Genomic DNA, 22,861 nt, shown 5'->3' on the forward strand with positions numbered 1-22,861 from the left:
AGGGGGTTTAACGGAAAAGTAAAAATCTGTTTCTGCTTTTTTGCGCTGACATTCAGTTTGTCCTCAAACCCTGCCATTAAAGTCGGGGAGAGGTCTCTGCTCGATTGGGAATCGAAGAAGTTTCATTAACTTCTAAACAATTGTTTTAAAGCGACATTGTCTTCATGAAATGGTGTTCGCCAATTTGTTAACACCTTATGTTTGGGAGTTTGGAAAAATAGAGATTTGTACAACATATTCTAGTTATGTTAGATCCCTGTATCTTGATGTGTGTCCTTCAATAATTAGACAAGAGACTGCAGAGCACAATCACCAGGTGTTTACTGGATGAGGGTTACTCTAAAACTAACTCTCCAGATCCCTACTCAGGGTTATATACAGGTGTGGTCACTGTCGGTACTACAGTATACAGGAGCTGTAAAAAGTAGTTCTCCCCTTAAAGGTACATACACTACAATTCCTCCCCTTTTAGATTAACAGTACCATAACATTCATTTAACAATTAAATATCAACTAATTACAATTAACACTTTTAACATGCAACATTAACTGAAAATAGTCTATTTATAAATTCAGTCTTTGGGGAGGCTTCCTGATCCTTTCTGGATAGCGCCTTTCCTCAGTGTCTTGCTCTTGGTGCGGAGGCGATTCTGGCCCCCTGTCGTCGGTTGGTTCATCAGCTTCCGATGCTACTGTTTCTGGGGTAGATGCTACCTGTATGTCGGGTTCATCACCAGGTACGCGAGACATGGGGCTGACTCGTTCCTGTGACTCTAGGATCTGGTCAACATGGTGTCTCACAATGTTCTCCCCAACATCCACTGTGTACATTAGTGGCCCCTGCCGTGTGCATATCGTTCTTGGTTGCCATTTCTCTGTTCGGTAGTCGCGGGCCAAGACTGGTTGCCCTACATTGAAGCTCCTTGTCGGCTTCTCATTGATGTGCTGGAATTGCTTATTCTCAACATCTCTTCGTACATTTGGTCTGAGCAAATCCAGACGAGATCTCAACCTTCGGTTAAAGAACATCATGGCCGGGGTCTGGTTGGTGACTGCATGTGTCGCATTTCTGTAGGCTAACAGGAAATTGTCCACCTTATGCTGCAGTGGAATGTCGTCATCGCACATGGCCCTTACTGCTTTTTTAAAGGTTTGTACGAACCTCTCAGCCAATCCATTTGTGGCTGGATGATACGGGGCGGATGTGTAATGCCTTACCCCATTCCTTCTCATAAATCTTCGAAACTCTTCAGACACAAACTGTGGTCCGTTATCAGAGCAAATCTGCTCTGGCAAGCCGTTCCTGGCAAATATGGTCCGTAGGACTGCAATAGTTTTCTCCGTGGTGGTGGAGGACATTTTGATCACCTCAGGCCATTTCGAGTGCGCATCCACGGCTATTAAAAACATTGAGTCCATGAATGGACCAGCAAAATCAATATGTACCCGTTGCCATGGAGATGAGGGCCACTCCCATGGGTGTAGAGGGACATGTGGTGGTGCATTTTGGACCTTCTGGCATCCTGAGCAGCTCTTTGTCAGTTCCTCGATTTGCTGATCGATCCCTGGCCACCACACATAAGCCCGAGCAAGGCTTTTTATTTTCACCCCTCCCAGATGACCTTCGTGAAGCTCATTGAGCACTCTCTCCCTTAACTTGGGTGGAATTACCACTCGGGATCCACACATCAAGGTCCCCTGGCATACTGACAGCTGTTCTCTTCTGGATGAGAATGCTGGCAACAGTGAGTCACCATGTGTTGGCCATCCCTTCACCGTCAAGTCATATACCCGAGACAGTGTCGGGTCATTTCGGGTCTCCTTCTCTATATCAGCGTTAGTTACTGGCAAGCGTTCAATTATAGTCGAATAAAATATTTCGACAGGGTCCACTGCTGGTGCTTCCTCTGCAGTAGGCAGTGGCAGGCGTGATAGCCCATCAGCGTTTCCAGGCTGTTTCGTGCCCTTATACTCGATTTCATATTGGTTCGCCCCTAGAAAAAGGGACCATCTTTGTAGCCATTGCGCAGTCATCACCGGAACGCCCTTCTTTGGATTAAAGATGGAGACAAGTGGTTGGTGGTCAGTCAACAAGGTGAACTTCTGCCCATGCAGATAGTGGTTGAACTTTTTCACTCCCCACACTAGGCTGAGGGCCTCCCTGTCAATCTGGGCGTAGTTACGCTCGGCTGAGGTTAGTGACCGAGACGCAAAGGCTACTGGCCTCTCCGAGCCGTCCGGGAATTTGTGCGACAGCACCGCTCCAATGCCATAGGGTGATGCATCACACGCCAACCGAATTGGTAGTGCTGGGTTGAAATGAGCCAACACCTCTTTTGATGTGATCAATTCTTTGCACTTCTGGAAAGCTCGTTTACATTCGTCATTCCACTTCCATGGTAACCCCGTTTGCAGTAGGGTGTTCAGTGGGTGTAGTACTGTAGACAAATTCGGCAAGAACTTATGGTAGTAGTTCACCAGCCCGAGGAACGACCTCAGTTGTGACACATTTTCCGGTGCTGGAGCCTTGACTCCTGCCTCAATCTTTTCAGGGGACTTATGTAACCCCTCTTCATCAATAACGTGGCCACAATACAAGATCTGCTTCTGGAAAAACTCGCATTTGTGGTGATTAGCTCGGAGCCCATATTCCTTCAATCTAGTGAGCACCTGCTCCAGGTTGGCGAGGTGATCACTGTCATTTTCGCCCGTGACCAGGATGTCGTCCAAATAACACTGGGTCCCTGGAATCCCTTGCAGGACTTGATCCATTGCCCTTTGCCAAATAGCCGGAGCTGATGCTACCCCGAACACCAGCCGGTTGTATTGGTAGAGACCTTTATGAGTGTTGATCGTGAGGTACTGTTTCGAGGCTTCTTCTACCTCCATTTGCAGGTACGCCTGGGCCAGATCAATCTTAGTGAAGCGTTTCGCTCCAGATAGCGAGGCGAAAATATCTTCAATCCGCGGAAGCGGATATTGTGCAGTGTGAAGGACTGGGTTCGCTGTCACCTTAAAGTCCCCACAGATGCGAACCTTCTTTGGTTCCCCAGGCGTATTACTCAATGACCTCTTCATTACAGGAACGATGGGTGTAGCCCACTCGCTCCAGTCCACTTTGGACAGTACTCCTGAACGTTCCAAACCTTCCAGCTCTGCTTCGACGGCTGGGCGGATCGCATAAGGTACCGGTCTGGCCTTAAAAAACTTTGGGCTTGCATTTTCCTCTATTTTGATCGTCGCTGTTATGCCTTTTTAGTGTTCCGAGTCCCTCCTGGAACACTTCTTGTGCATCAGTTAGCATTTTTGACAGTCGTCCAGGTGTGACGTTGTCATCCTTTTTGGCATCTACAGTCAGTGCTTGTATGGAATGCCAATCTAGCTGTATCTTCCGGATCCATTCACGTCCTAGTAGTGGTGGTCCTCCATCTGGCAATACATATAGGTCCATTTTTGGTGTTTCCTTGCCGTTATATATAACGTTCACTCTTATTTTTCCTTTGGGGTAGACTTTTTGCCCAATGCACGTCTTCAAGACAATCTCTGTATCTCTCAAGGGTATATGTGAGAATAGCCGCTTGTAGTCCCTTCGGTTTATGACTGTTAGGGCTGATCCTGTGTCCAATTCCATTTTCACTTGGACTCCGGCTATCTTGAGCATGACCCAGATAGTTTGGTGATCCTCCGTTTTGATCACATTATGTAGTTTCAGACAACCCAGCTCCTTGCTTCCAGAGTCTGTATCACTTTTCTGTTCGTCTGCACTACTCTCCGTCACCTTATGTACCTTCTTGTACTTCTCCTGTGGGGATTTCTTGCTGCTGGTTTTCTTTTCTGACCTGCAGACTCTTGCTATGTGTCCTACTTTTCCACACTGTCTGCACACTTGGTCCTTGAACCAGCAATCATTATGGTTGTGTGTTGTTCTGCCGCAGCGATAGCACTTCACTGTTCCATATGACATTTCATTTGTGCCATATTCTTGCGGTCTCCGTTGTATCTCTGCCGCGCCCCGTGCTGCTGCTTCGTGTGATACTGCTATGCTGAAAGCCTTGTCCAGCGTGAGATCCTTTTCTGATAGAAGCTGTTTCTGGGTTCCTTCACTTTGAAGCCCACACACAAACTTGTCCCTTAAAGTATCTGCTAGTCCCGTTCCAAACTGGCAGTGCTTCGATAGCTTGCGCAGTTCCGTTAAAAACTCAGCATTACTTTCATCTTTATGCTGGTTCCTTTTGTGAAACTTAAATCTTTCCGCTATCAGCAGCGGTGTGGGGTCTAAGTGGTCCTGTAGGATTGACACTATGTTTTCAAAATCCTTTTCCACTGGCTTCTCTGGGGTTACTAGGTTTCGCAGTAAGCCATACGTTTTTGCACCCATTGAATTCAACAATACCAGTGCTTTCCTGTCATCTGGCACTTCATTCGCCTTGCAGTACACTGCTATGCATTCGACATATGTCGTCCAATCTTCGACTTCATTGTCGAACGCTGTGACACTGCCACTCTTTGGCATCCCTGGGTGTGGTTAGACTGGCTCAAAATGGCGTCTCCCGCGCTCTCCCTTCTTCTCCGCTGCGGCTCAAAATGGCGTCTCCCGCGCTTTCCTTTCTTCCCCGCTGACGCTGCTCGACCCTTGAACACCGGCTGCACTCTGCGCGTTTTCCTGCACGCGCCTCTCTCTTCTCGTGTCGACGCCGCTCGGTCCTGAACACCGGCTGCGCCCTGTGCGCTCTACCCTCTCTCTTCTCCCGTCGACACTGCTCGGCCTTTTTCTGTGCCGTCGGTCGGCTCTAGCCACTGCTGTCCGGGAAGGGTCTGCGCCGTACCTGTTGCCAGCCCGTTTCGCTGGAGTCTCCGCTGGATGGTCGACGCCTGTGCTTCTGGACTCGGCCTTCTTCTTTCACTGTTCTCCAGGAGCGAATCCCTGGGAGGTGATGCAGAGTTGCAGGTAGGTTTGAATCTTCTCGTCGCCAATGTTAGATCCGTGTATCTTGATGTTGTGTGTCCTTCAATAATTAGACAAGAGACTGCAGAGAACAATCAACAGGTGTTTACTGGATGAGGGTTACTCTAAAACTAAATGTACAGATCCCTACTCAGGGTTATATACAGGTGTGGTCACTGCCGGTACTACAGTATACAGGAGCTGTAAAAAGTAGTTCTCCCCTTAAAGGTACATACACTACACTTTACATGCTGGAAAAGTAGAAAATACTGGAAACACATCGTTAATGTCCCTAGAGAACAGATGGGTGAACTTTTACAGACAATGGAAGATGCGCAATAAACAGAAAAAGGTGAAGGGGGGGGGGAGGAAATAGATTCTCCAAGCACAAGAGGAAATTTGTCACACATGCTAACCTAGCGCTCCCCTATACAAGCTTGCCTTCTTCATCTCTTAGTGGCCCCCCGCTACCTTGGTGAGAAGTAGAGCTGGATATTGTCAACATACATATAAAAGCTGACCCTATGCCTATAAATGATGGCCCGGATTTTACGTGGCCGATGACAGTGTACGCTGTCGTAAGTGCTCAGAAAGGCCCCACAAGTTCTGGGTTTCCACATGCACAAAAATCCAGAACTTGCAATCTGTCAAGTTTTGCTTGGACAGACCCACCACATCCGCTGCAAAAACACTTTCACTGGCACAGAGTTGGCTATTTGTCCAACTACTGCCCAACGAATGCCCACAAAACCTTTATGCCTGATAAAAACAGGCATAAGGCCTTCTTTCACCAGCTTAAGGGTTAAAATAAATGTTAAAATACATTTTTTTAAATGATTAAAAAATACACATATTTAAAATTCGTTTAGGTACATTTTGGACCGATTTAAAATGTTTACATTTATTTTTCAAAAAATTTAATTTTTATTTTAAATGCTTAATTAAAGGGTCTTTTAATTAATTTTGAACATGTGATCATTTATTTTTATTTAAGTGGTGTGAATTCTTATTTATTTGGGGATTTCTGATATGCTTATGGGGATTCCGTACGTAAATGGAATCCCTCTAAGCATCATAGGAATTCCCCTTTTTGATTGGTTGGGCAGGCCCACGTGTTCCCAAGGACACTTGTGAACCACGTGCACCCCGGGATCCGTGGGCCTTTACGCAGGCCTACGCCTGCAGGCCCAGCACCGCAAGAGTCCGAAGCTCCAGAGGCACCAGGTACGTTTGGATTTTTTTTTCGGTTTGGAGCCTTATTCTTCTGGTAGGCCTCCAACCGCAAATTCAGGGCCAATATCACCAAGAGGTAGCGTGTTGAGATGACTGTGCTGGAGCCAGAAGGCACTGTAGGAGATGGACTCACTACAATGGGACAGGTTGGAGTGAAAACAAGCAAAGGCAGTAACCATGGAGGTAAACCAAGATGGTCTCCTTACCTAAGAAAGGATATACTTGCCATAGAGGGAGTGCAGCGAAGGTTCACTAGACTGATTCCTGGGATGGCAGGACTGTCGAATGAGGAGAGATTGGGTCAACTAGGCCTGTATTCACTTAGAGTTTAGAAGAATGAGAGGGGATCTCATTGAAACATATAAAATTCTGACAGGGATAGACAGACTGGATGCAGGGAGGATGTTTCCCCTGGCTGGGGGGGTCTAGAGCGAGGGGTCACAGTCTCAGGATACAGGGTAGTGTTGTGTATGTAACCGTTTACCTTTAAGGGAACTATAGAATGTGACCGTTCGCCTTTAAGAGCACTACTTTAGGGTGGCACTATTTATTGGCTCATGTATACTGTAATACCGATAGTGACCACACCAGTATATAAGGGTTGGAATACGTTAACTAGGGCAGAAATCGCCCAGACCTCTGAATAGTAAAGACCTGTTTTGTTTGTACTTCTAAAGTCTCTGAAGTTATTTACTGCACAACCTACAGACTTTACAGTGGCGACGAGTCCGATCGTACCCTGCGGCAAGACTAACCAGTAGCAGAGAGCTTCAAAAAGAAAACACGAGGCTCCGTCTACTAAAAGTATAGTACTTACTGGAAGCTGGAAGATTAACAGCAAAGCTGCGGCAGCAACAGGCACAGATTACCCTGCTACCACATCTTGAGCGAGCCAATCAGCCTAAAACAAGGCGGCCGAAGAGACTGTGAGTAGTTAAAACAAATAAATTAAAAAAAAAAAAAAACGGGGTAGAAGTATTTGGAGGAGAAGGGCAAAGCATTCGGGTCCAACGGCGTCGGGTGACAGCCGGACCGCGGGCAATGTGAGAAGCCGTGCAGCAACCGCTGCCACGAAGCGCTGAGCCTGCGAGTAGGCGCGGGAGTGTCAGAGCCGAGAGCCGCGCGAGCGGGGGAGCCAGAGCCGAGCGGGAGGCGTTGCAAGCCAGCGATCGCATCTCCAGATAAGGGCCGAGAGCCGCGAGAGCGATCGGATCTACAGATAAGGGCCGGCAGCTGCTTCGCGATCCAGCGATCGCATTATAGATAAGGGCCGCACTCGGGCTGACAGACGGCGTCGGGGGACCGGGTGAAGACCGCCAAGCGCGGGAAAACCGCCATTGAAGTGGGCGGGGAGAGCGAGAAGCGCGGGAAAGCCGCCATTTTTCGGGGAAAACCGCTGAAGAAGAAGGAAGAAGCGGGAAACCGCCATCTTGGAAATTATTAAGAATTTCAGAAAAGTAATAAGATTTTTCAGAAAGGCTGGTGTGTTCTCAAGAAGAGAGAAGAAAATTAATAATAAGTAAAGTAATACTTGTACTGTTCTCAAAAAGAGAAGATGCCTAAGCGAGGAAATATTAATGACTTTAATGCAGAAATAGAAGACTGGGCCACGTATGTGGAACGCATAGAAATATATTGCGTAGCCAACGAAATTGAGGATGACAACAAGGCAATAACTTTGTTAAATTCGATGGGAGCAAAAACATACGGGCTTTTGAAACATCTAATAGCACCAGTTAAACCAGTGGACCAGACCTTCGAAGAGATCGTAACAGTGTTGAAGGATCACTTGAACCCCACACCGTTGATGCTGGCTGAACGATTTAAATTTTACGCCAGAACCCAGAGGCAAGATGAAAGCAATGCGGAATACTTAGTCGAACTGCGTAAGCTAGCGAAATACTGCCAGTTTGGAGGGAATTTAACAGAGGCGCTGCGGGACAAGTTCGTATGCGGCTTGGCCAAAGAAGGAACGCAGAAGCGACTTCTGGAAGAAAACGACCTCACACTGGACAGGGCTGTCCTCATAGCTTCATCGCACGAAGCCGCAGCGAAAGGGACGGCGGAAATGCAGCTAAAGGCGGCGGCACTCGGGGTGGACCAAATTACAGCAAGCACTCCCAAATGCTACCGTTGTGGAAAGACAACGCACGACCAGAATCAGTGCTGGTTTAAGGACCAAGAGTGCAGGAAATGTGGCAAACTGGGTCACATCGCGAAGGTATGCAGGTCCGGAAAGAAGACCAACAAGCAAAGGAAGCCACCACCACAAGGAAAGTACAACAAGGTGCATCAGGTGGCTGAAAAGAGTTCAGACGAACAAAATTCAGACTCAGACCCAAACAGCCAGGAGCTGGATAGTCTGAGAATCCACCATGTGGGTAAAGTCACTGATCTACAGACGATCTGGGTCACACTAAAAATAGCGGGAGTCCAAGTACGAATGGAGCTGGACACGGGATCAGCTGTATCCGTCATCAACCAAAAGGACTATCACCGGCTATTCTCTCACATACCCTTAAGAAATACCAAATTCGTATTACAGACATACACGGGGCATCATGTATACCCCCTGGGAAAAATACGAGTCAAGGTGAGAGATAGGGGTAAAGAACACCCACGAATGTATCTGTACGTACTACCTGAGGGAGGACCACCACTTCTGGGACGGGAGTGGATCAAGAAAATAGACATGGAATGGCACTACCGACAAGCAATGACGAGTGAGGACTCGGTGCAGACAAGCAGCTCAGACTCCGAGCCGGAAGACGATAAGTCCAGCTTATGTATGAAAAACAAGATTAACATGAACTCACGGACTAAGGTTGGGAAATCGATGGCGTGCATAAAGACAGAGAATTCTGAGTCTGTTCAAGCTACAGACATATGCATTACGGAGGAACACCGGGCTAGAACTCAACGTTATGTCAAAGTACAACGACAATTAGAACAGTTGAGTGCCCGTCTCCTACAAGAGATGGAAAAGGTAAAAAAGTTCGGGGACACCGAATGGGAGTCCCTGGAAAGACAACAGAGACAGCTCGCTCAAGCAGAGAGCGACCATAGAGCCATCGTGGCCAAGTACCAATCACATCTCCCGGAGGCTGTTCAGGAACTAGAATATACACAGAACGATCCAAAGGAAGAGGAATCTTCAGGAAGTCAGGATGGTATTCCAGTTCACCTCTACGACTTGTTGCAAGCAGAGTGTAACGAGTTGAAAGAACAGTATGAACAGGCTCGGACTACAATCCTGGAAGGGGTTAACTTGGCAACTTCCGAAAAGCTCGTGTTAGTGAAAGCATATGAACGACTAAAGGTTGACCATAAGCAAGAATTACAAAGTCTGCAGGAAATGTTTGATGAGCTTCAGGCCAAGGCTGACTCATCGTTAGGGATTCAATCCATAAGAAAAAAATTAGTGGTGGAAGACATACCAGAACAGGGAATACAGGATGTCCAAGAACTCGTTAAATTATTAAAGGAAACACAAAATAAATATGAAGCGGCAATGGCCGAGGTCCAACGACTTGAAGAACAGATGCAACTGGAAATCTTTTCAGTGGAAGAAAAGGGAACTGTAAGAAACACAGAGACCGTAAGAATGGGCCATGAACATGAGCTTAAATCGTCAGAGGAGAAGGGTTTGGAGCTCTCAAAAGTTATTGAAATAGCCGAGGTTGCAACACAGACTGAGAAGATGGCAGCAGAGCAACCCTTAGATACCAAAAGTACGCTGACTCATGTCAAGGTTGAACAACAGAACGCTGAAACAACTGCTCCGGTAGAGAGATTGAATAGTCCGATCAATCAATCTCCAAAGGAAGTTGAAGTATTAAAATCACAAATGAGGTCATTAGTAAACAACTTGCTGAAAGCCCAGAAAAAGTTAGAGGAAGCGGAACACGTGAAGAAGTCTCTTCAGGAAAGATGTCTGGATTTGGAACAAAAGCTGGCTGACGTCCAGCTGGGTAGGGAGGACATAGAAGACCCTCTCGCTGGCCTAGCTCAGGACGACTCCGAATATTACTATGTCCTGTCCTGCCCAACTTGTAACTTCGACTCCCACCATACAGAAATCATGGAGGAGCACCGAAAGTCTACGGAACATCGGGAGAAGGTGGCTCTACTACGGGAAAAGGAGGAAGAGAAGGAGGAACTGCGCATGCAGCTGGCAGCTGACAGTGGAGCCCAGAGAGTCTCCAAGAAGCAGAAAAGGAAAAGTTGAAACAGAAGATGACCCATCTGAACCATTATTACCTCTACCAGATCACACACGTGGTCCCTCCGAACGGAGCCAATTCAGTTCGGAAGTTCAAACTGTTAAACCCATGGAAGGACTATTGAATGAGTCACTCCAGCAATGTGAACCGACTACACCACAGAGACTGAATCTATGAACTGTTTTCCACAGAGACTGAATCTGTGATCTGTTTTGACATGAAGTTATATATGTTATTATGTTATGTTAAACATGAAGTTATATGACGTTGACTCCATCGAGAGTATATCTGTAAATTGTTATATGACGTTGACTCCATCGAGAGTATAGCTGCAAACTGTTTATATAAAATTGAAGATTGTATGTTAACGGGATTCTGTAAGTAATAAGCTAGGAAGGGAGGAGTGTTGTGTATGTAACCGTTTACCTTTAAGGGAACTATAGAATGTGACCGTTCGCCTTTAAGAGCACTACTTTAGGGTGGCACTATTTATTGGCTCATGTATACTGTAATACCGATAGTGACCACACCAGTATATAAGGGTTGGAATACGTTAACTAGGGCAGAAATCGCCCAGACCTCTGAATAGTAAAGACCTGTTTTGTTTGTACTTCTAAAGTCTCTGAAGTTATTTACTGCACAACCTACAGACTTTACAGGTAGGTCATTTAGAACTGAGATGAGGAGAAATTTCTTCACTCAGAGGGTGGTGAACCTGTGGAATTCTCTACCACAGAAGGCTGTGGAGGCCAAGTCACTGAATATATTTAAGAAGGAGATGGATAGATTTCTAGACCCAAAAGGCATCAAGGGGTATGGGGAGAGTGTGGGAATATGGTATTGAGATAGAGGATCAGCCATGATCATATTGAATGGTGGAGCAGGCTCGAAGGCCCGAATGGCCTACTCCTGCTCCTATTTTTCTATGGAAGGAGATGGACAATGTCAAATATTGGGAAGAGGATGTCATTAGTGGAAAAGTTAGCTATGAAACTGTGTTCAGAAAAACTCTGTGGTGAAGAGTTTGGGTAATTACTGGAGATGGGAGCTTATCTAAAATTATCAGAACAATCAGGGATACAGGTTGGCCGATTGACCTGCCACTTAAAAACATGCTGCATTGCTAAAAAGTTCCAGATAAGGGAAGGAATGATTTAAAACCAACCAAGCATCATTAGCACGGAGGGTAATTCTAAGGTAGTGCCGTTTTAATGTTACTGTTTTTGTTAACAGAGAGAACCCCAATATTACTGTACCATGTGACTACCAAGATGGTAGAAGGCAAACTAGATGGACCGTGGTCTTTTTTCATCTAGCAATTCCTATGTTCCTATAATGTCTTCGTCTCCCGCTGGCATTGATGGCAAAATTTACCCCTATATTTAAGTAGATATGTTTTAAATTTACAATAGTTTCTTCTTCTCTATGAAGCTACTAATTAGATGATGTTACCTATGAGAGCTGTCAGCGTCTGGCTGTATGAAATGTAAAGCAGGTCGATGGTAGCCATTTGATACTGGATGATGATTAGGGGTGCCTAAGATAGGAAACATCAGTTTTATATTGATTGCCTACTAGATGGGGAGTGCATTTATAAATAGAATTTATACAGCACAGGAACAGACCATTCAGCCTAACTGGTCCATGCCCGTGTTTATGCTCCATTTTTATGCTGAAAGCACTCTACCTATTTGTATCCTACTGTACATGACAATGTAATAAATCTTAATAATTACCTTTATCAGAACTAAACTGACTTAGAAGGCCAGTGGTGTATAATGGACCAGGCACCCCACGACAGTAATTCCTATCTCAATGATGTGGGAACAGATTGGGGCAGGGCTGGCATCTAGTACACCCAGTGAAAGCAGCATACTAGCCACTCAAATGGTAGAAGTGGGCCCTACTTGCCCCACGTTCCAGGCCTAGACCCCCAAAGATTTTGTGAGAATTGTAAACTGTTCTGTAATGTTCCTGAGGAGACAGGGGTGGGGGGAGCAGGGTGATCATTGGCAGGCCCCTGGAGCAGGCACTCAGCCACATTTTGCTGGTTAGCCACCATGGCAGACTCTTCAGATGTCCTCACAATCTGCCACTCGCCTTTAAATTGGATGACCCCACAAATTCCGGCACTTACACTGGAACGGACTGCCTGTGGGTTTTCAGCTCTCAAGCCATCTTCTGCATCTAGTATCTTGAAAGATGCATTTTTTCCCCTTACCAGCAGATGGAGTACTAGAGCTGTCAAATTATCCCTAGGTTAATAATAGCAGTCAGATGGGATAAGAAAATGATGCACCATAAGTAATGGTCTGAAATAAATAACAAAAACATGCTGAAAGGAAATAGTTACTTTCAACATATACTAATCAAGAATCTGCCACATCGGTGGCTGTTACATGTACACCTGCTAAACGGTCAACCTTGCAGGTTACGACCAGAGCTACAGTTTAGGTTGCAAATTACCCCACTTATAAGCACTCACATTAAAAACAAACATATAAAAATTTAATAAGGAAGAATGTACGTGTATATAGCACCTTTCATGTCCTCAGGACAGCCCAAAGCATTACACAATGAATTACTTTTGATGCGTGGTCACTGTTGTAATGTAAGGAAACATGGCAACCAATTTTCACATAGCAAGATACCACAAACTGCAATGAGGTAAATGACTGATTCATCTGTTTTAGTGCTGTTGTACTGAGCAATAAATGTTGGCCATGATACCAGGAGAATGATCCTGCTCTTCCTAGAGTCCTAAGTGATCTTTTACATCCACATGGGGCCTCGGTTTAACATCTTGTGTAAAAGACGGCACCTCCAACAGTGCAGCACTCACTACTGCACTTTAGTGTCATCTTACATTATGTGCTTAAGTCTCTTCAGTGGGGTTTGAACCCACAGCCTTCTGACTCAGCAGCAAGAGTGTTACCACTCAGCAATGGGCCTGTCATATGTGGTGTAAATTCCAGTAATATTATGTCATCCATAGCATGACATGAAGTAGTTCTTTTTAGTTTTGTTTTATATAAAAGGAAATGGTTGATTTAAAATAGTGTTTTGAGAGGGGGTGGGGAGGAAAGAGTTTAAGATCAACTACGTATCAAATCTCTAACCTCAGCTGGGCCATTGCGGGGCCGGGGAGGGGAGCATGAAGCGGGGGCGTGAGCATGAAGTGGGGGGGGGGGGGCGTGAGCCTGAAGGGGGGGGAATTGGAGGCCTAGGAACCTCTTAGTTGCCAATAACAGCATTGGCAGAGCAGAGGATCAAGTCTGCTGTTCTTCAGGGTAGTGTTCACTTCAGGCATCTAAAGCTCTTCCTTCTCTTGCCCCTGCTCAGTCTTTCCCCACAGTGCAGAAAACGATTTAAGATTTATTTAACTCCCTCAGTAGCTGTGCTGTTGCAGCCAGCAAGTAGCCGAGACAGTCAGGCTTGGTCAGTACAGGCTCATTAAAGGTAGCTGCAGGGAAGCAGTACAATTGCTCTCACATACCTGAAGGGGCAGAGCAGCCATTCATGGGATACAAAGCCCATTACATTTCCATCTTTGTTGATTTCAAGGGCAGTAATGTGCAGCCGCAGGTGTACAGCCAGGCGATTGCTCATATATGAAGAGTGACAACTTGGGTGAGGTACCAGCAGTTACTCTGCAGCCATAGAACAATAATCCAGCAAAAAGTCAACATCTTCAGGAGCTGGGGAGAGAAAAAAATTGACAGAAAGAGGGAGGGAGAAAGAAAAGTATATCTTTATTTGCATGTGGGGAGCAAGTTGGAGTGAGGCGCTAATTGCCAACATACAAGGGTAGAGAAAAACATTTCAAATTACTAGGAAGGATGTAGTCAGTTTAATTCATTTTGTTTTATTAAACAGAGGTTGATTTATGTGATGGTGAAGGAGAGAAATGTCATTGTTGGGGATTAGAAAATTGCCACTGACATTTCTATTTCCAACACCACTGGTTTCTTCTCAGATACCATCTAGTCTTATTTCATTGCTAGTTTAAAATATGAAAAAAAACAAGACAAGTGTTTAAAATACATATTTAAAATCCGCACAAGTTACAGTACAATGAATCAAGATTAAAAATGGAGGTTCTCGGAGGACGACGTAGAAGGAGGATCTTCGTTGAAAAGGACACTATGGTCTTCCAGGAATCTAGTTTTCCTGATCTCCCATTTCAATGTAGCCATCCAGTGAGGACTGAAACATAGGAGAAGGGGAATAAATAAGTTCAAAGCTCATCAGCACCCAATTAACAAAGCAAGGAACAGTTAAGAGAAAAAATAATTCAAGAGACATTGTGACAACTAAGGAGTGAGTGGCACGAACACTTTGGCACGTTCTGGTAAAGTTTCTAAAAAAAAAAGCTACGTTCCTATCACTATAGATCCCAGAGAAAGTCCCACTCAGCTGAAGGCACAACATATCATTTGCAACAAATCAAGGTTTCAAACCATTAATATACTTCGCTAAGTTACTAACACCATGTTCAATAGTGAGACTCCCTGTTTAAAATAGTCAACTATCAAACCTACTTTTAAAATTCAGCCAAAAAGTGCAGTGATAAAATTCTATTATGTTCTGTTTATTTCAAGTTTTCAATTTTAAAAAATGCTGTGTTGATGAATCATGAGGATCACTGGCTTGAAATGCACAAGAGCTGAAACATTGCTGTTGATACAGACTCATTCTCGAGCTCATGACTCTACCAACGATAAAACACCCATCATCTAGCGCTCTTAAATGCTTCACATACAATGAATACTCTGGCGGTACAGTGACTTATGTAGGAAAATGCAACAGGCATTTCCACACAGCAACATCCCACAAACAGCAATCAGTTAATTTAACCAGGTCAGAATGTTGGGTAGGACACCTTGAACTTCCTGCTCCTCTTTGAATGGTGCCATGGGATCTTAAATGTTCACCTGAACCACCTGAATATGTAGACAGGATCCAAGTTTAACATCACATCCCAAAAGGTCAACACTTCTAACAATGCAGCACCCCCTCAATACTGTACTAGAGAGTGTCCACCTACATATCAACTCAAACTCCTGGTGAGAGACTGAAAACCACAACCTTCTGACTCAGAGCAGAGAGTTACCAACTGAACCACAGTAGGTCCTGATAGAGATCATCAGCACCCACTTAACAGAAAAAATCATGGAACAAAACAAAAGCATTTAACATTAATCACAATTGTTTTAGCTGATTTTTTTTTTTAAATGCTGGAGAGGCTGCTCATTTAAACAGATAGGAGGTCCTTGGATGGTTCTTGACATCACTTTCTAGGATTTTAGTACGGGACTAATTGCCATAAGCTGTAAGCATTCTCTATCACAAGCACTCAGTCACACTCGACATTAGAACTCAAAATAAATGACTGTAATTTGACAAGACCTTTGCACTACAATAATTGCCAATCAAACGCAGGTAAAATAGAATGTTGGGTATTGTGGAATTAATTGCACAAGAATTTACAAAAAATGTCACAGAACTGATTGATATCAATGCTGGAGATGGGAACATTTTGCCACCCAGCACAGAGAGCTGTCAGCTCAGTCGTAGTGTGATATAGATACAGGGTATAAAGGGCATTTCGATGCTATAGGTTTTCAAACTATGATCCAAAGACCATAATGGTGGGTCAGTAAGATCATCAAATGTCTGTCCAACTGGGGCCAGGCATTAGTGTGCCATGAGCATAAGGTCTTGGGAATTCTCTATTCTATATATTTTTTTGACTCCCTAGCAGGTTATTTCTGTTGCTGTATACTAATAAAATAATTTATAGTGTTTTCCTTTGGGTAGGTTAGGATAGGGGGTCCTGGGGGGGGGGGGGGGGGGTGGTGTGTTACTATTTCTGACCCCTCTCCAGAAAACCATGACTTTCACAGTTTTATGCTGCCTCTACCTTAATGCCCAAAACAGAAAAGCCCACCTCAATACACCAGAGAGGCTTTTCTATTTCCGACATCAGCCAGCTTTGTGGCAAGGGTGATACTGCCAATTTATGCTGAATAAAAGAGTTTTGCCCTGTGACCTGGATCCCTCTCAGTTCTGTGCTAAGGCTATTACAGCACCTTTCACATAATAATTTTCCAGCTAGGATAGATTAGATGAGAGACTTTTGATCCTATTATTTTAGCGTAGAGTCAAACCGAGGCCCCAGGGGTGAAAGAACAGTGTACTAACCAACTACACCAGCCAATCCCTTCAAGTTGCTTTTCATAGTGTGTAAAGAGGTAGCCAAGTAATGCACAAATGCAATGCAGTACCGAGCAATAGAATGCATTTTGTTCCTGCATTTATCTATACATCAGACGAATCTATTTGGAAAGGTGCCAAACAACACTGGCAAAAGCTCTGGCAACAGGTCAGAAGATAGCTCCTGCAGGGGAATTTTTAATCTCCTCGATTGGTAGGAAAGGAGCAGGGAGAAGTTAAAATAGAGCAGCTCCATTTCCCGCTCCTATCGCACCGATGTGGGCCGCCCAATCTTTGGCCTCCCCTGCCGGCCAATTGATGCTTTCTGCCCAAACAATGGCCAAGCAGTTGACTGGCGGCATTCAAATGTGGCCTGGCAGTTAAAATCTGCAGGGCCTCCGACTCATCCTCCCAGGCGGGATTGCTATCCTCCTCCCATGCAGGATTGCTATCATCCTCCCATGCGGGATTGCTATCCTCCTCCCTTGTTGGCTTCCGGTTCAGAATTAAAATGGTTTTAGGATATGTAAAATATTTGATTCGTTTTGAGTATTAAAAAAAAGGTCAGGGTTTCCACAGAGCAGTAGTTTCAGTGACAAAATAGGTTATATCTTGAAAACGAAATACTCAAAATGGACCTAGTGAATATTTAGAGCTGTTCTCTCCTCTGAACCTAGGCTGCAGGTTTCTGCAATAAAATGACAAATTCAAAGGACTGAAATTTAGGCCCGACATAAGCCCCACCCATCCCGCTCACCCGCCCCACCCATCCCGCTCACCCGCCCCACCCATCCCGCTCACCCGCCCCACCCATCCCGCCCCGCCCGCCCCACCCATCCCGCTCACCCGCCCCACCCATCCCGCTCACCCGCCCCACCCACCCGCCCCACCCATCCCGCTCACCCGCCCCACCCATCCCGCCCCACCCATCCCGCTCACCCGCCCCACCCATCCCGCTCACCCGCCCATCCCGCACCACCCATCCCGCTCACCCGCACCACCCATCCCGCTCACCCGCACCACCCATCCCGCTCACCCGCACCACCCATCCCGCTCACCCGCACCACCCATCCCGCTCACCCGCACCACCCATCCCGCTCACCCGCACCACCCATCCCGCTCACCCGCACCACCCATCCCGCTCACCCGCACCACCCATCCCGCTCACCCGCACCACCCATCCCGCTCACCCGCACCACCCATCCCGCTCACCCGCACCACCCATCCCGCTCACCTGCATCAGGCCCCGTTCCTTTTTCAATCTGCTGTAAAAACGGAGGACATCACCGTTAGCATGGACCACTTTTCTGTCAAAGTCCATCACTCGAAGACCTTCCAGGCTTCGAGCACGAGAGAGAGCCACATATGCCTGACCGCTTTCAAATACTCGTGCCAGCGAGATCTCCACACAGTCTAATGACATGCCCTGAGACGGAGGGGGGGGGGAGAAAAAATATATATATATAAATCACAATATAGTTACTCCAGGTACGCACACACCTGACCAAGCAGTACTCCCACAAATGTAAATAAAAAATTAAAAATCGGGAGTGATGTGCAACGGGCTGCCGATTCCCCATCTCCCGTTTAAAGTATCGCACAAAGTCAAGATCTACCCCACTGTGTTTTTGCAACACTTATTTCGGATTTCAAAGCTTGCTTTTTAAAAAAAAAAATCTGTATTACGAATTATGTGTTTGTCTGCCCTTGTAGGAAACAAACTAAAGGGACATGCGTGTAATTGTTTTCTCTCCATTTGCCAATTCCTGGCACAAACCGTTCCCTCTGGGTAGTGGAAATATGACAAGAGAACTGCAGTGCCTAGAATGTCCATCAAATGTAATCTCTTCCAGTAACTGACTCCCTCGCCAACAAAAGCTCACAGTGCCCGAAGCCATCTCTTAATTAATCTTTATGCACCAGTCACAAGCTTTACTGGCAAAGCTGAAGTGCCCCACCTACAGGAATCTGTATCTGTGAGGCTTGGCGGAGAGGCTTTGAAGCTGTGGACTGAAAATATCAGCTACAGTCAGTCTATGAAGTGCCCGTTCTGTTCCTTGTGCATTCAGTGTGGGGGGGGGGGGGGAGAAAGGTACGTTAACCCTTGGAACACTGAAGGAGGATTACAGCACCAGAATAAAATAAACAAACAGAGAATCGAGGAACTGGCTTACGACTCGCATTGTGTTGCCCATGAGTTCAGACAGCTCCAGATCAGCCCCCATTGTGTTCTGAAATTGCAACCCCAGTTAAAATTAATGGGACCATTAATAAGGGTTAAAGAAGCACCTCACAGTTCATGATGCTGCCAGAGCTGCCTAGAGGGAAGGAAATATCGGGTCTCACTTCAGTGTGGAAATCCAAAGGGGGAAAAATTGGGTGGCGCCCTTTTTGTGGCGCTAACGTCGCCAGGGTGCTAATTTCAGCGCCCCGAAAAAGTTTGCACCCCTCCGCTGTAAATTCCGTAGTACTGCCCCAAGCAGAAGGTGGAGCACTTGCAGTAGCGCCGCGTCACTGCAGGCCTCCCGCCCCTGATCAAAGGGGAGGGGCCTAGCGCTGCACGCACCGGGGCCCTGCTGGATCACCGGGGAGCGGGGTGCTGTGAAAACAGCCCGGCACTCAAGAGGAGTGCCAGGCTGAGCGATCGCGGCCGGCACCCCTCATAAAAAAGTGAAAGGGGGCAGGTGCTGGCAGTCGGCCAAAATAGAAATAGCTGCCCAACACCGCCCCCTTTAACTTGTGCTGCCGCAAAATTGCCCCCTGATCCTGTCGGACGTATCGTACGGAGATAGGTCAGGGGGCACAAGGGAAGTTTGCGGCCGGGGCGCTGCGCACAGCGATGACGTCATCGGCGGCAGCGCAGCGCGCTACCTGCTGCTGAATTTCACGGGAGGCATTAACAGTGCCGCGCCCGGGCGCTGGGGGATTTGTGCCCCTTGTTAGTGCCTTGGGGAGCTAATGAGAGGTGCAAATCAACTCAATTTTTCCCAGTTTTTAATTTTTTAAAAACAAAACATGAATATTTTTATAATTGTGCATTAAAAAAAAAAAATAACCACATAGCTACTGGGGAAATACTTTGAACAAAAAAGGCCTCTTGGACTTCCACTTTAAGGAAGTTTCACAGCCAAACATGTAGGTCGATTGCCCAAGATGTTAATACCAAGGGTTTGTGTGCATTTGTCAGCAACTTTTTCAATCCCATACTCCGCTTAACACAGAGGAGGATGTGATCCATCAGTAATGAGGGAAAAATGTATCTGAATTTTCAAATTTACATATACAAGTTAGTTTAAATTGAAAATATTTTGCATTACAACTTCAAATGCCTCAGTTGCCAGCACTCTTGCCCTGGAGCCAGAAGGCCATCAGTTCAAGGCCCACTCCAGACTGGACTACACAATCTATGCTGATACGATAGTAGTGCATTCCCTCAACAATGCACGGTCAGAGGTGCTGTCCTTCAGTGACACATTAAACTGGTCTGTCTATTCTGGTGGCCCAGTTGGCAGTATTCAAAGAGCAAGAATGTATCCAAGTTCTGGCTAATATTCCTCATTCAACCAACACTGCCTTTGCACAAAATGCTGTTGCATTTGCCTACATAGCACCCACTGCACTTTAAAACAACTAATTATGAAGTGCTTGGAGAGATTTCTGAGAGCGGTCATGAGGGGATAATATAACTGCAGTCTTTCAAAAATCCCAAAATACATCTTAATGGAGAATATAATCTTTCTGCCACAAAAGCACAACATCTTGCACAAGACGCACTTTTAAAAGGAGGCTGCATACCTGACTCTTGTGAATGGAGATGGCCCAGGCCAACTTCAGAGGCAGCTGCTGTCTTGTCAAGTAAGTCCCACCTAAAGCTTTAACCATCCAACGTTCTGGTTTTATCGTCTCCGTTACACCACACAAGAATCGCACCTGGGGCAGTGCTATGGGGGGAAAAATAAATCTCAATAGCAAATATATTTCAATTATTGAGATTGGTCTGTGTAATATATAACCACTCTATGGAAGCCACATGATATACACACAGAACCAACAGTCAAAACCCAAAATATATGGAGACTCACTTAGGCCCCAATATTTACGAAGAGGCGGGGAGGGAGTCCTGGACCGGAAGTACAGGTTTCCCGGACATCCTGCAAGTATTGTGAGGGAATACGCCTTATTTCAGAAAAATACACCAGACTATGAACAGAATACTGATATTAATACATGATATACTGGGTTTAAAAATCTAAAGCCTCGGAGACACAAGCTGTAAACAGAAATACAGGCTTCGGAGATAAAGATCAGTTGATAACAAAGTTGTAAACAAGCTTTGAAATGGGAATTAGTTAAATATACTAAAACAAAGAAAGATTGAAGCAAACCATTGGTGCTTCCGAAAGGTCTACGGTTTGCAACCAACACAATGAAAATGCCCAGTTTAAGGTGTTAAGAACTAACACGTAAAACACACAAATATTAAAAGAGGCATGTGCCTTTGAAAACATGACATCAAGTAAAAGAAACACCTGCTGGTCAAATAGTTTTTATGTTAAACTTGGATGACAGGAAACACGATTAAATATGCAACCAATTGAGATAGCTAGAAATGCATGAACCACCATAGTTGAAGTGTCTTTAATTTATACATATAGTAAATATACCAACAAGGACACTTTGAAGATATGACTTCAATAGATGACACCAAGCAATTACATTGTGTTTGTATTGAACTTGGAGCAATAAGGAGAGTCACAACGTCTGCTAAAAACCAGTAAAGCCAATATTAAGAATTGAATGAAGAATCTTCGATAAGAATGACATCAAACAGAAACCATTGCTGTCATTGTTTTTATGATAGTTTTTGGAACACCTAAAAAGGTAGAGAAATAATTATGCATGCAATAATTATGAATTGACAATAATAGAAAGCATTCAAACAGAGGTATCAATAAAGACAATTAGCTGACATCAGCAGAGAACATCAAAGAATAAACCAATGCAAAAAGAGTATAAAACATAGACCTTTTCAACAGAAAGGCAGAACTCGCTGAACAGGCAAAGCATTTCTCAACTCTTCAGAGGCATCTCTAAGTCTTTAACTGAGTCTCGGGAAGTCAAAGTAATTGATTTTGGTGGATGTTCTGGATTTAGAAATAAGAAATGTAATAAGAAATGTAACGAAGTAAAGATTTGAGAATAAGAATCTCTGAGAAATAAGAAAAGTAAGCTATCTGTATTTTGAATTGTTAATATTGCGACTGATTCAACAGCTGTTAACTAAATGTCGGCTCTTAAATAAAACTATATGGCTTAGAAATTCGGTGGGCTGCACCACCAGTTAGCGCCCAAAGAGGGCACTTAGTGGGTTTAGTGCCACTGGCCACGTCTCCCGCAAAATTCAGAGGGGCACTAATGGCGGCGTTAGCGCTGCGCCGCCACCGATGAAGTCATTGGTGTGCGCAGCGCCCCGCTCGCGGAAATTTGGTAGCGCCCCCCGCTGTAACGCCGGTTGCAATTTGCGACCGGTTCAGGGGGGCCTACTTGTGGCAGTAGAGGCGCGGAGCGCCCATTTTTTTTGCTGGCCGCCTGCCAGCACCTCTTCGCGCCGCTGTCCCTGGCCTCCTGAGCCCACCCCCCCGCGTTGTGCCAGCTATGTCCCAAGAGCCCGGCACGTCTCCTCGGTGCCGGGCTCTTTTGCCGGCACTCGCGATCTCTGATCGCGCTGTAGCAGGCCCCTCCCCTTTAAGGGGAGGAAGGCCTGCAGTACCACAGTGCGCCGTGCCGCAGCGCCCCGCTTCCGTTTGGGGCGCTGAAACTGAATTTCCGGCTGGCGCTCGCAACTCCTTCCGGGGCAGTACTTCCGGCGTCCAGGCGAGACTGGCACCCCAAACGGGGCGCCACCGAATTTCTAGGCCTATATTTTTAGAATTGTCTCAGAGTAATTCTGTATAAACTCGCGAACCCAAATTCTGTACACTCTTTTGTAAGGAGTAGCAGAATTCTGTACACTCTTTTGTAAGGAGTTGCAGAATTCTGTACACTCTTTTGTAAGGAGTTGCAGAATTCTGTACACTCTTTTGTAAGGAGTTGCAGAATTCAGGGGGGGGGGGGGGGGGGGGGAGGGGAGATTCCGGACCCTCATAATATCCGGAAGGTTACAGTCTAGTTCAACTTATTAAAAGTACTATCTGGAGGACGGTAACATCTTCAGTCGTTCCTTTCCTTTAGGGAGAGATAGCCT

The 22,861-nt window shown here is 45.7% G+C and overlaps 1 protein-coding gene across 2 annotated transcripts in view; it reads right to left on the reverse strand.

The window, feature by feature from the left end:
* Window positions 1-13,630: 13,630 nt before the first annotated feature.
* The window catches only part of pif1 (PIF1 5'-to-3' DNA helicase homolog (S. cerevisiae)), a 46,372-nt gene continuing 37,141 nt past the window's right edge, over window positions 13,631-22,861 (reverse strand). The window contains exons 9-11 of one of the 2 annotated variants that reach the window (XM_085983185.1): window positions 20,413-20,558; window positions 17,852-18,043; window positions 13,631-14,607 (exon numbers count right to left, since the gene is read on the reverse strand). In XM_085983185.1, coding sequence (XP_085839311.1) covers window positions 14,563-14,607; window positions 17,852-18,043; window positions 20,413-20,558 — 383 coding nt within the window. In that variant the 3' untranslated portion in view covers window positions 13,631-14,562. The remainder of the gene's footprint in view (window positions 14,608-17,851; window positions 18,044-20,412; window positions 20,559-22,861) is intronic. The other variant, XM_085983184.1, reaches the window with a different exon arrangement.

Source organism: Somniosus microcephalus, chromosome 3 (genome assembly GCF_052327205.1).
Source record: "Somniosus microcephalus isolate GS21.2 chromosome 3, FLI_Smic_1.0, whole genome shotgun sequence".
NCBI lineage: Eukaryota > Metazoa > Chordata > Chondrichthyes > Squaliformes > Somniosidae > Somniosus > Somniosus microcephalus.